Here is a 14,556-nt window from a genome sequence, read left to right on the forward strand (position 1 = left end):
ATAAGCAGCAGCGGCACAGAATGGATCTATTCACTATGGAGGGTAAAACAAAACAAAAAACAACAACAAAAGGATGGGGGAAAGGGGTAGAATATGAAGACACTCCACTTACAGTATCCTGCAAAGAATCCCAGCAACTGCTCCAATTCCAGTCACAATTGGGGGTTGGTTTCTCACTCTAGGCATTACCCCTTAGACGGTCTTCACCATCTTTCATAGCTATTTATGGCTGCTAGGTTTAGACCTCTAACAAATGCCTGACAAAAGTGTCCAAGCCTTATGCAATTGTGGAGAAGACTAAATTGATGAGATACATTGAAAGATGTGAAATGCGTATATATAAATTGGGGGAGAGAAGGAAAGAAAATACAGGAGAAAAGATAGAGGAAACCTTGTAGAAAAATGGAGAGTGCACAACAAGGGAGGAGAGAAGAAAGATAGGAGACATTAGAAAAAACCCAGGAAGATATACATTGTGATCTATTATTAGAAGAAAAAAGTAGAGAAAAGCCAAAGGAGGAAAGGAAGTAGGAGAGATGTAGTACGTTGTGGTGGTCAAATGTTATTTGACCAACTTCTTCACTGATAGATATATTAATTCATATACTTTTTTGCAGTATTCAATCAGCGCTATAACTGGCCAAATATTTGACACATGCAAGTGAAATGCACTAAACAATATAGTAGGAAAGTATTTCTATGTGACTAGCTGTAGCTACCTATAAGATACATTTATTAAAATGTTATTAAAATCTGATCATGTTAAAATAAGCTATAGTACACAATAGTACACAGACATGTTATTCCTTTAAAATGTAGAATGTGTATCTCTGAGGGACTGAGGGCAAAGATATTTTTTTCCCCTGTAGCTAGCAGACTAAGTCCTGAGGCTAACTGGAGTCAGGTCTTCCCCCTCCCCCAATTCCTACTCTCCCTTCAGTTTTCTTAAAGTCAAATTATACATGAAATAAAAATCCAAACATCAACACTTTACATTGTAAGATTTTTAGCAACAGACATTTTTTTCCCCTTTGATCAAAAATCTGGCCTCTTAAATGTCTTTTTCACTGGAATCCTAAAAACATTTCAGCAACACAGAATGCTACGACTAAATGTATCACATAATAAATACAGCCAGATATTAAGATAAAGCAGGCAAACATCTTGGAATTATGAGGTAGTAATTCCATTAAGGGGGTTTGCCAACATGAATAATGAACGTGAACTCAAGTGATCTGTGTAGGTATAGGACCCAGAGATGGAATAACAGCTTCACATCATAAAGTTTGCTTTGTTTATGTAACTTTACATAAAACACTATTCCAGTACAATGCCCTGACATACCCTTTAAACACTAACCTCAGTGGGACACAGCTGGTATTAAAAAGTACATTGCCACTTAAAAAAAAAAAAAAAAAAAAAGCAGCAAATATACACCCTAAAAATACACAGAGCGCAGGCCAGCAAATTTTTGGCATTTTCTTCATGCCATGGAAGTTGGTGAGAATTCTTTGATGTTAAAACTGCCACTGCCACCCCTGCCACTTACAGGCCTAAGTTCTTTGATCTCTCTGGTAGATTATTTTTATTTACAAGTGCACCCTCACCTCCATGTGACATTTTAATCATAGCTCAGTGTTAAACAGGGAAATTGCCAACCTCTCAAGACCCCTAATGTACTTTCCTTAAAGGGACACTCACATTAAAGATGTCCTTACTTGTTTTGTTATTAATCATGCCTAAAGGGAAATGTAAAATATTAAAATGGAAATAATTCTTAAAAAAAAAAAAAAAAAAATCTAAAATCGGTTTATACTGTTTACTCTTTGTAGTTCTCTCAACCTGGATGGTAAAAGTTAAATTGACTCTTCTGTTAAGTTGTCATGAACTAGCTCAATGGTAAAGTGTTTGGGGTATAAACAACATTTCCATACAGCGGTTTTAAATACAAATTTTATAAACTGTTTTCACCAGTATTTTCAGAAACAATGTATAGAAACATTTCTGTACATCTCGGGTTTTTAACAAATGAAGCTGAAAGCAACATCTGGCCCAACTAAAAGGCTAGCAAATCCCTTCCAACATCCCAAGAGATCGGTGTATACCAGGGGTTGGCAACCTTTCAGAAGTGGTGTGCCCGAGTCTTCATTTATTCACTCTAATTCAAGGTTTCATGTGCCAGTCATACATTTTAATGTTTTTAGAAGGTCTCTTTCTATAAGTCTATAATATAGAACTAAACTATTGCTGTATGTAAAGTAAATAAGGTTTTTAAAACGGTTAAGAAGCTTCATTTAAAATTAAATTAAAATGCAGATCCCCTCAGATTGCTGGCCGGGACCCAGACAGTGTGAGTGCCACTTGAGTGCTGCCTTCGGCACGCGTGCCATAGGTTGCCTACCCCTGGTGTATACCAAGGGTAGGCAACCTATGGCACGTGTACCAAAGACTGCACGTGAGCTGATTTTCAGTGGCACTCACACTACCCGGGTCCTGGCCACTGGTCCGGGGGGCTCTGCATTTTAATTTAATTTTAAATGAAGCTTCTTAACCCTTTTAAAAATCTTATTTACTTTACATAGAACAATAGTTTAGTTATATATTATAGACTTATAGAAAGAGACCTTCTAAAAACATTAAAATGTATGACTGGCACATGAAACCTTAAGTTTGAGTGAATAAATGAAGACTCGGCACACCACTTCCGAAAGGCTGCTGATCCCTGGTGTATACACATGTAATTTTTCTATATAGGTACTAATAGGGTCCCCCTGTAACTACAGTATCTGAATGATTCATAATCTATTTATCCTTACAAAACTCCTGTGAGGTAGGGAAATACTATCCTCACATTGTTTCCTATTCTGTCATGGACTGTAAAATCTGTTTCTCCCAAGTCCCAGACTAGAGCCATAATCACTGGACCATCCTTTTCCTCTGTTACAGGTTGTCAATTTTCTCTTACAGTTATTCATAAAATACTAAGTTAACAGTGACCTACAAACAAATGTACTAACTCAACATTCAGAACTCCAGAAGATGACAATTTGCCCCAAATCAGTATTACAACACCAAGCACAGCTTATATGGCAACTAGAACATTATGAGTCAATAACAACTAGTGTATTTCTTTTCTGAAGGGTGTAATGCAAACATCTGCTAATGCCAACCAAGAGGATAAGCATTAACAGAATCCAGCACACAATTTGTGCACCAACATCAAATGTTTATACTTACTGAAAACTAAGGGCTGGTCCACACTGGGGCGGGGGATCGATCTAGGAAACGCAACTTCAGCTACGAGAATAGCGTAGCTGAAGTCGATGTTTCCTAGATCAAACTAAGTTTACTTACTGCGGGTCCACGCGGCGCAGGCAAGCTCCCCCGTCGACAGCGCTTCCTCCTCTCAGCGAGCAGGAGTTCCGCAGTCGACGGAGCGCTTCTGGGATCGATTTATCGCGTCCAGATGAGACATGATAAATCGATCCCAGAAGATCGATCTCTACCCGCCGAATCGGGCGGGTAGTGTGGACCTACCCTAAGTCTAACATAAATCCACACTCCACTAGTTTTTAGTATGTGCAAGCGGTCTGAAAATTATGTTGTCTCAAGTCACATAAGCCTATGTATGTTAATTTAAATATGACTTAGAAATGAGAAAGACAAATATAAGCCTTGCACTGACGCTGCATGATAAAGATGTCCTTGTTTTTGGTTAAGGTACATAACTGTCTCTCTCCCACACCATCTAAATATCAATTTATTGTTTCATAGTTTTAGTCCTCATATACTCTGTATCCTTCCCTCCACAAAGCCCTTGGATAACTTTAGCAGAGCCTTCTGGCATACCCTTGTTCCAGATTAGTATTGACAAAACATACAATGTTTTTAAAATATACTTTGCCTAATACTAAGGCAGCACTTGTAGAAACCTGTAGTTCTATGCCCTCCCTCGCCGCCCCCCCTCAGTTTTATCACAAGAATAAAAATGACTAAGAGAAACTGCTCTGAATGGGAAGGAGAACTCAATGGTCTTTTATATATATTATTTCTATTACTGACTGATAAAAGTAATTTTGTTTATATATGCTTTGATACTAATTTCTTGGATTTTAGAAAAGACCCAAAGTAAAGTTATGCAGATGTTCTGTATATGCCACTGATTTTCAATAAAGGAAGTTTAGGCCTGGTTGCATCCACCTAAATATCAAAAGAACTGCAATAAAAGAAAATAACTTGCCATCGTAAAACAAAGGAAGTAGAAGGTTTCAATGGTTTCCTGTTGAGAAAGACCTGTTTGAAGTATAGGGTAGCAAGCCATTAGTCCAATTTAACCCAGAGAGCTGAAACATGCTATTCACAGCTGGGAATGCAAAGAAACTCTAATATTTTTAACAAGTTAATCTTCTATTGATTTGACTTCTATATGAACACTGTTAAACAATGGGAAATATTTGTCATTTAATATCTTTCAATGTTGAGAGTTGGTCACTAAAAAATGTTTTAATACATAGGGTTGGTATACAAATATTTTACTGTTTATGGCAACTATGTTGTAGTAAACAAGAGTTCTTCTATTACTGCAAAATTGATCTCCAGATTAAAAACTTCCACCTTAAACAGAAAAATTCCTTCACTATTTGATCTTCGCTCCTGCAACATACAAAATAGGAAACTATTGCTTCAAAAATACATTAAAAACACCTATTTGCACAGATCTGTGTTAAAAGCACTACTGTATTAACACTAAATGATAATCTATGTACACTATTTATTTCAGTGGCGTTCTAGAGCATATGCAGAAGGTGTATTTATCTGTCTTCAACCTCCAGCCCTTGGACCATGTTATCCCTTTCTCTGCAAGACATAGATCATCAGTATAATTCTTTATAGGCTTTTTCTGTCACACTCATAGGATCTGAGCAGGTCACAAATATGAAATAGTTTATCCACACAATAACCCTGTGAAGCATAGCAATATTATTGTCCCATATTACAGATAAGGAATTTGAGGCAAAAAGAGAGGAAAACATCAATGTTATGAAAGCTATTTCTGTAGCTCACCTTGCCTTCTCCTTAACCTAGATGTTAGCAGAATCAAGGACTAGCATAGTGCACTCCTAAAATTTAGGATGACCTAGCTACATCACTCAGGCCTGTGAAAGTTTGCTGCTGGGAAGAATTCTTCCCTAGACCAAGCTCCCATCTCTCCAAGAGGTGCATTTACTACAGTGACCAAAAAATCCCTTCTATTGTGGTAAGTGTTCACATTTCAGTGGTATAGCAGCAGACACGCTGAGCTCTGTCTTCCTGGATATATAACTTTGTCAAGTAAAATTTATGCTATCAATTTAAATTAAAATTTTCTGGGTGTTTGAAAGTTACTTCAACTTTTACACTGATGTGAACTTCAGATGAATCGCTCATGTCAGTTAGGTGGGGACGTTTTATAATTCGGGGCTGGGAGGAGACTAATAGCCCCAGTCCACTAAGCGAGGGGCTATGACCAATAGCAGATGGAAGCAGCTCACTGTAACTGGTGATGGTTGTGTTGTTTTATCGACAGGAAGAGGAGCTCAAAGCACACAGCGGACACTCAGCAGAGGAAAAGGAAAACGAAGTTCTCTGAAGCTGAACTGGTCCGAAACCATAACTTCAGCTGAGTAACTCCCACCCCTGCGACAGCGGATATGCGCCTCAGCTAGTCGCTTGGGAGAGCTGTGGGGCCGTACCGCCGCGAGGACGCTCAGCCAGCGGCAGCCACGAAGTTAAAACAAACCGGAGACGGGGGGAGGCGGAGACACGCATGGTTGCGAGGGACCCTGCGACTCACCCCACCCAACCCGCCACATCCAAGGCCCCCTCTCGCTGAAGCGCTGCCCGAGCCCCGGGGCTGCGGCCCGGCGCGGGACGTTCAGGGCAGACTCAGTCGGGCCGGAGCGATGCTGAGGCCGACACCGTCTCCGCGAGCCCAAGGCGGCGGCATCCCCACATCCCGCCCGCCTCCCTCGGCCCGTGACGCAGCCAGGGCGACCGCGCTTCCCGTCGCCCCCTTACCCGGGCGCGATGACCTGTCCGGGCCGCGCGCAGAGCTCGCGCACCACACCGGGCCGCTCCGCCTTCACTCGGCGCTCGGCGGCCGCTCGCGGGGCCCGGGCGCCGGGGCCCTGGGCCGGGGGGGTGGCGGCACGGCCGGGCGGCGGGAGGGGCGCGCACAGAGCCAGCAGCGACCCGATCTTCACCGCCGCTCCCGCTGACACCTTCCACTCCAACAACCGCAGCGCTCGCGGGCCCGGCACCCGGATCTCGGTCACCGCCGCCCCGGGGCCCTCGGCGGCCCCTGCTCCTTCCGTCTCCTCCATGGCTCCGGCGGCGGCTTGTCCCGGCCCCAGGCCGCCAAGGAGAAGGTCGCTATGGCAACGCTCCCGCCACTGACTCAATAATGGGCTCGAACGCTGAGCTGTTATTCTTCCCCCATCCCCCCTTAAAAAAAATCCAAACAGTCACGAGCGGCGCCGACTGGGCGCGAGGTCACGGCCCCGATACGCACGCGCAGGGCACTCTACGTACGCGCCCTTCCAGACTTAAAGGGACAGTAACGCGGAACTCGCTTCCCGGAGCCAGCGAGGGAGAGACTCACGCACATTGACTCTTCCCGCTCCGGGGAAGGAAAGTGACAACCACGCCCCTCCGGCCCACACTTCCGGCACCACGTGCTGACCTCACAATCAACAGCGAGCGCGTGCTCACCTCCCGGAACTCCATAGGTGGTCTACACACACACACACACACGAACCCGCCTGAATCCCGGCATGCAACGCGGCACACAAGAACTACGCTTCCCGGCAGGCAAAGCTCCATATTGACCTTCCCAGCACCTCAGGAACTACCACTCCCGAAATGCACTGCTCCCATTTGCCCCCCGCGCGCATTCCCACACTCCCCGCACTAACTTGCTGGGGTGAGTCTCAGCGACGGCACGCAAGGGAAGGTGGGTGGGGAAGGCGCGCTGCATGCTGGGCTCTGTAGTCTGCAGGGGAGAGCAGCGCCTCAGCATCGTGCAGCCCCGCGTGGCCGCGGTGCGGGCTAGCGGTGGCCGGCGCGCGCAGTGCGGCTGCAGGGCATAGCGGGAAGCTAAGGGGCTCGCAGGGATGAACGAGCGTCCCGTTATTCCAGGTGCCCCGCGACCTCATCACCTCCCTGCTGATCTGTGCCGCCCACCAGAGCTTAAAGTCTGTGGCTTGGTCTACATTAGGAAATTAGGTACAGTTAGGATGCACCTGTCAGGTGAAAAAAAACCCACCCCAGAGCAGGGTTCTTAAACTGACCTAAGTCCCCGTGTAGACAGCACTTGGTTGACAGAAGAATTCTCCCATTGACCTGGCATCCCGCTCTGGAGAAGGTGGATTATCCCCAGGGTAGCTCTGGAGGTAGTGTCTAGCAGGGCTACAGCTCTGGTGCTGTAGCATGTTAAGTATAGACAAGCCTGGGGGCCTTGGACACAGCTGCTGTTTTTCAAAGATAATTCTTCAATGTGATTTTAACTTAGATCTTTCTCCGCAATAAATGAGAGTGAAGTCACTACCCAGAGCTGTTTTGTGATTTCAAAGTGGTTCTGGTTCTGTCCACAAGGCACAGAAATCCCTGAAGTTTTTCAGTAACACATTTATTTCATACATACAAACAGGGCTGCAGCACAGACCTCACTGCTGCCTTAGCTTCTGACACTATGAGCTCCCTGGTCCTGACTATTATACATCTTAGAGCCAATCTGGGTGAGGAAATATTGTTTATTGGACCAACTTCTGTAGGTGAAAAGATAAGCTCTTGAGCTTACACATGAGCTCAGTGTAGCTCAAAAGCTTGTCTCTTTTACTGATAGAAGTGAGTCCAATAATATACAGTACCTCATGTCACCCACGTTGTCCTTCTTCTACATCCTGTTATAAAAGATGTTGCACAGCTCAGGCCCTTGGAAGTTCTAGTTGCAGCTCGTTCTTGGGGGTGGAAAGCTGTCTCACATAACATCTGCTTTAACATGTTTGTTTAGGACGGCATACCTCAGCAACACACTGTGGTTCTGTAAGAAAACTTCATAACACAACAAATACCAGAACAGACCTGACTGAATTTATGCAACAACAGTTGATGTAGTTTGAGAAGGTCAAACATTTATCATTCACTCAATACAATGTATGGGATTTGATGTCTCTTCATGTGCCAGGAAAGGCTGATGTTTTTGATTTGCCATTGGTGTTGATTTTGCTTGTCTTTTCACATTGTTAGGTGGCATATTCTAGTGGTTCCATTGCTGTCCAGGTGTGTGTTAGATAGTGAATTCAGTGTATTCCAATTATCACTGTTTGGAGGATATTGCCTTTCTCGTCACCCCATATCAGGTTTCCCTGGACTGTAGGATATTGTATTGGATGGATTAATTCACTGGTCCAATGATATGTATCAAGTATCAGAGGGGTAGCCGTGTTAGTCTGTATCCACAAAAACAATGAGGAGTCCGGTGGCACCTTAAAGACTAACAGATTTATTTGGGCATAAGCTTTCGTGGGTAAAAAACCCACTTCTTCAGATGCATGGAGTGAAAATTACAGATGTAGGCATTACGCAGGAGTCCTCTCTTGGTATTGACACCTCCTCATCAATTATTGGGAGTGGACCACATCCAAACTGATTGAATTCGCCCTGTCAACACTGGTTCTCCACTTGTAAGGCTTCTCTTCACGTGTCATTATAATAATACCTGCGTTTGTAATTTTCACTCCATGCATGTGTAGAAGTGAGTTTTTTACCTATGAAAGCTTATGCCCAAATAAATTTGTTAGTCTTTAAGGTACCACCAGACTCCTGGTTGTTTTAATGGTATGTATGTCCATCAACCACAACAGTATGGGAGTGGAGGTTTATCTATTCCATACATGTTGCCCATTTCCATCTGCAGGATCTGGCTTAAAGAAATAATCGCACTGTAACTGGTTCTCCAGATTGTAGCTCTGGAAAGTCTCTGGCCTAGTTTTAGCTTTGTTGCGCTTCTTCTCTAATTGATTTGTGACTCCTTCCATTACTTCAGGATATAATAGCACATTGACTATAGGTACCAATGTGCATGTGCGTGTGGACATTAGAGATTGCACAGAGCTGCTGGTCATGCCTTCAGTGGAGGTATTTCTCCATTCTAGAATAGCTTGTCACTTGTTTTCCTTATTCTTTGAGGGGGTTTTTAAAGAGAATTTTTGCTATTTTTATCATTGATTCAGCTTTGCCATTGGACTGACTGTTATAGGGGAGGTTGTAACATGGTTAAATGCCCAATCTTTAGCAAAATGTGCAAATTCCTTGCTGGTGAACTCTGGTCCATTATCTGAGATGATACAATCCAGTATGCCATGCCTACTGAAGTTTTCCATTGCTTTGTCTAGTATCATTGCTGCAGTAGAGTTTGATAATTCATCTAATTCCCCAAAATCAAGATTAGTAATCAGTCCGTGCTCCAGGATCTGTTGGGAATGCTATATAGCTTCAAAGTTTCCTTTTGCTGACTTGCTTGCATTGCAGTTCCTTATCAGGTCTTTAATTTCGTTATTAGCCAGTATACTTGTGGCACTCTGTACCTCAAAGCAGCACTCTGGAACCTCCATATTCATAATTCATATATGGTTGTGATATTTCATAAAAAGCATGCCATGTAAGATATCATATGAAAGGTCATTATCTTCTGAAACCCACTGTGGCTTATGATCACTTTCAGTATGTATGAATTTTTCACCTTGTATGTACTGATCAATTTTTTCACAGGCAAGTACTATTGCTAGACCTTTTATTTCAATTTGAGCATATTGTCATTCTGTCAGAGATAAGGACCTCGATGCAAAGATTACTTATTGTGTTTTTTGCAGGAGGACTGCTCCAAGTCCAGTTTCACTGGCATCACGCTATATAGTAACTGCTTCTTTCACATCATAATATTTTAGCACAAGGTTGTGATGACCAAGTCTTTAATGTGCTTGAGAGCTGCGTCGTGCTCGGGTAGCCAAATCCACACTGCACGTGTATCTAGTAAGTGTCTAAGAGGCTCACATACCTCTGAGAAACAAGGAACGATATTGGTTAGGTAATTTACAAATCCTAATAGCCGTGGCAGGCATTGGTGTTTGAAGGTTTGGGAATTTGCTATATTGCTCTCACCTTTTCTGGATCTGGTCATAGACCTTCTGAGGTCAGCAGGCATCCCATGTGTGGTACTTCTGTGAGTCATTTTCTCTTTGTTGAGTTTTAGGTTGAGCTCCCTGACTCTTTCTAGGAGATTAATGAGATTATGATCATGATCTGATATTGCACCTTTTCCATTGTGTCTCCACACCTGTACACTAAAATGTCCTCAACTATAATGCTAATCCCCTTGAGACCTGCTAATACATCTTGCTGGTGGCATTGATATTCTTTTGCAGCTGATTTGATTCCAAATGGCATTATCAGACATCTGTATCGTTTTGCTGGTGTCCAGAAGTTGGTGAGATAGTTACTTTCTTCATTTAATAGGACTTGCCAGTATCCACATTTTGCATCCATCACTGAAAATATCTTTGATTTAACAAGGTCAGGTATAATTTCTTCTTTTGTGGGTATCTGGTAATGAGCCCTCAACAGCACCTTGTTTAAATTGCTTGAGTCTATGTATATACAAAGTTTTCCCGGTTTTTCTATGGCCACCATGTTTATCCATTTTGCAGGTTCAGTCACTTTGGCAATAATGACATCTTTTTCCATTTGTTTTATTGCTTTCAGTATTTTTTTATTTTAATGCTATGGGGATTCTGCATTGTAGATGTGGCAGAGACGCAGCCACCTAGCCAGTGCAAGTGTAGTGTGCCTGAGAGGCACCCCACTCCTTCAAAAACATCATTGTTGTCCCTCAGCAATCAAGTCATGGAGATGCCACCTGGTTGTGTTTGTCCGTGTGCATTGGTTTCTTTTGCTTGTGAGTTGATTGTATGAATTGTAGGCGAGAGGTTCATGTGTTCGCTTATACTGGCTGATAGAAGTGGTTTCTGTCTGGAGTTCACAACCTGAAATTCTAGCTAGTAAACCTTCCCTTGGTGTTTTGCCTGTAACACACATTGCTCTAGAGGATGGTACCATCATACAGTTTTAATTTAGCATTTTTTGGCTGCAGTTTTGCTGCTCCATCTTGCATAATATTGAGGAAGTCCTTGTATCCCATTATATTTACAGATGTTCCACTATCTATTTGGCATTCTATTTCTTCCTTGTGCCACCACTTCAATGTTACTTTCCAGTTTCTGCATATAGTCCATAAGCTGGACATTTGCCTGCTGTGGATCTTGTACCACAGTATCCACAGCTTTCATTGTGAGGTGTGCTTGCCTTTTTCCAGTACTTACATGGTGTTATTATTTATTTCCTGTGGATTCCTGTATTTGTTTTTGTATAGATAATGTATACTCTCAGTCTCCTTAGTGTTTATCATCTTCATTTGAGTGAGAGCTTGTTCACTCGCTTGGTACATTTCTATGGCTCCTGCCAGTGTTAACTTGGGGTTTCTGAGCATTCTTATCTGAACTCCTTTGTCTTTGGTTCCTATGACTAAATAATCTTGTATCAATCCTCTTTCAAAATGCCATACTCACATGAATCTGCCCCATTTTGTGCAGCTAGACAATATATGGTACTGGTCAGTGGTTTCTGTAGATGCTTGCTTACATTGGAAGAGATAGTGTTCACATATTAACATTTCTTGTAGGTTCAGAATGTTTTTGGAGTGCACCCAAAATTTTGCAGACTGTTGGTGGCATGTCCAGGTGCTGCCGGAGCATGTGGTATTCTTTCTGTTACAGTCCTTATTCTTTTATCTTTTTCATTCAGTCCTGTGGCAATTTCACAATTTTCCAATTGTGCTCTGAAGAACTGCCAGTTGTTGAACACATTCCCTTTCATGTCCATGGGTTCAGGAACAGAAGCAGGCTTGTTGCTATGACTGAGTTTTGTGTTTATCTGTCTGCTTATGTAAGTCTAACAATCAGATCTGCTAATTGCTTTGTCCTTGCAGTGGCACATTTACTTTTGACACCATGTTCTGGTTCTGTCAATAATGCACAGAAATCCCTGAAACTTTTTAATAACCGACCTTTATTTCATATAGCTGAGATATTACAAACAGGGCTGCAGCACTGACTGCTTCCTTATCTTTTGTCACTCTGATCTACCTGGTGCTTACTGTTTACATCCTGTTATATAATATGTTGCACAGCTCAGGCCATTGGAGGTTCTGGCTCCCTCTTGTGGGTGGAAAACTGTCTCGGATAACAAATGATGTATTCTCTGCAATGCAAAAGAAACCCAATTCCCACGTAGCTCTTAATTTAAATACCAGAGTTGAAGATGTATACATGACGAAATACTGTTTGGTATTTTGTCATTTATAGACATTCAAAGTCCAATTCTTTATTCAAGCAGCATTTGCAAGACAGAAGATTGCGTTTGCGATACATGGCAGCATTTCCCACCAACATAAAGCTTCGGGTATGGGCTACTGAAAAGTTTCAGGAATTTCTGTCAGCCCCAGCCGTGGGCGGCATGGAACTCGAGGGGCGGGGGAAGGAGGGGAGGCAGCCTCACCTCCTGTCCTGGGTAGTGGAGGATGGTTCTGGCGAGCCCTGTAGGTGGGGAGGGGGGCAGCTTGGGTGAGCCTGGGCTGTCCTGTTTTTACTTTAGGATATATAGTCACCCTACAACTCACAGATGCATGAGGGAGTAGTGGATAGGGCTGGATATTCTCTCATTTTTTTCGCCCAGGGGCAAAGGATCATGCTGTCTTCTTACTCAGGCCGAACTCCCATTGACTTCAATAGGAATTTTGCCTGTTTAAGAAATATAGGATTTGGCCATGCATGCACTTGTGTATATATTCCCAAAACAGGACCTGATTCTGCAAGTATGCACATGAGTAACTTTATTCATGTGAGTAGTCCTATTGAAGGTTACTCACCTATGTAAGTTTTATACATATTTTGTCAGATGTGTAGTTTTAACAAAGATTTTTATGTAATACACTGATTGTTTTTGAATACATTAATCGTTTTGAGTCTAAAAGAATAGAAGTTATATACAATTTTAATATCAGCATTTCTTCTTTTTTTTTATTTTTTTTTAAATAAACCCCAGACAATAAAAATACAAAAGCAATTTTCCCTCTCTTGTTATTGACACCTCCTCATCAATTTGGGAGTGGACCACATCCACCCTGACTGATTTGGCCTTCACTGGTTCTCTACTTGTAAGGTAACTCCCTTCTCTTCATGTGTCAGTATATTTATGCCTGCATCTGTAATTTTCACTCCATGCATCTGAAGAAGTGGGTTTTTTTACCCACGAAAGCTTATGCCCAAATAAATCTGTTAGTCTTTAAGGTGCCACCGGACTCCTTGTTGTTTTTGTGGATAGAGACTAACAGAGCTACTCCACTGATATTTGATTCCAGAATTACCCAAAGATAAATAACTCAGCATAGGGCATCATTAGCAAATGGTAATATTTAAAAAATTATCACAGAAGACTAATGACCAAAGATTAAGGATCTTTAAATCCAGTGAACTATATATTTAAATAAATTTATAGGATCTTCAGTGGTACTCATGACTGCATCATTTGAGCCCTTCATGTACAATAATGAATGTCTCAGAAGACACCTGTCAGATAGAGAAGTTTAATTAATTCTGTTTTACTGATGGGGAGTAGAGGCACTGAGAAATTAAGGTTAAAATATTCAAAAGTGTCCCCTAACTTTGCGTGCTCAACTTTGAATATCACGCCTAAGGTGACTCAAGATGGACATCCAAAAAAATTATGTACCAATAATTAGTGGCCACTTTTAAAAATTTGATTCCAAATAAAGGTCACACCAAAAGCCTGTGGTAGAGTTGGGCCAGAGCAGAGTTCCAGTCCAGAGTACTCGAACCATAAAATTATTCTTCCTTTCACAGCACCTGATTCCTCAATTATGTCCTTAACTTTAAGCATGTGTTTAAATCCTATTGAAATTCCCTGCCTTTGAAATACTGTACCAATTAAATCACTTTCCCTATGACCCTTAAAACTGAAAATTGTTATAAGTGAGGCGCAAATCCAATATGAAACAGCTTTTGAAAAGTAAGGTTAAATCCAAATAGCCAAACAATCATGGCAAACAGGGATCAACAGAACAGAATTCCATTGCATAGGTTTGCTGAAACAATGTTTTTCTCATCATTTGTTATATTTACCTAAGAAACCCAAAATAAATATACATTTCTATATATAAACAGCATCTCTGTGGAACTTCTTGCTCTTCATTTGAATTTGTGAACTGTAGGTCACTGATTCAGATTTAGCCCAGGACAATAGTAGCTGAAAGGCATTATCATCTGATGGCTGTTCAGTCTACGGGAAATGATTATGTCATAAAAACCATCAGGTCACATCACAAAAGCCACCACCACATTTGAGATTTACTAGCACCTATTTTGTGGTCTCAGCAGAAAGGCC

At 42.1% G+C, this 14,556-nt stretch overlaps 1 protein-coding gene across 5 annotated transcripts in view; it reads right to left on the reverse strand.

Moving 5' to 3' along the window:
• Nucleotides 1-6,769, reverse strand: part of CTDP1 (CTD phosphatase subunit 1) — a 185,426-nt gene extending 178,657 nt beyond the window's left edge. Inside the window, exon 1 of one of the 5 annotated variants that reach the window (XM_034762484.1) lies at nt 6,751-6,769. Coding sequence is in view for 2 of the 5 variants with exons in the window: in XM_034762480.1 (XP_034618371.1) it covers nt 6,058-6,362 (305 nt within the window). In the remaining 3 variants the exon portion in view is untranslated. Of the gene's footprint in view, nt 1-5,833; nt 5,935-6,057; nt 6,678-6,750 lie in introns of those variants that run through there. The other 4 variants (XM_034762480.1, XM_034762482.1, XM_034762483.1 and 1 more) reach the window with 4 other exon arrangements.
• Nucleotides 6,770-14,556: the final 7,787 nt, after the last annotated feature.

The sequence above is a fragment of the Trachemys scripta genome, chromosome 2 (genome assembly GCF_013100865.1).
Source record: "Trachemys scripta elegans isolate TJP31775 chromosome 2, CAS_Tse_1.0, whole genome shotgun sequence".
Lineage (NCBI taxonomy): Eukaryota > Metazoa > Chordata > Testudines > Emydidae > Trachemys > Trachemys scripta.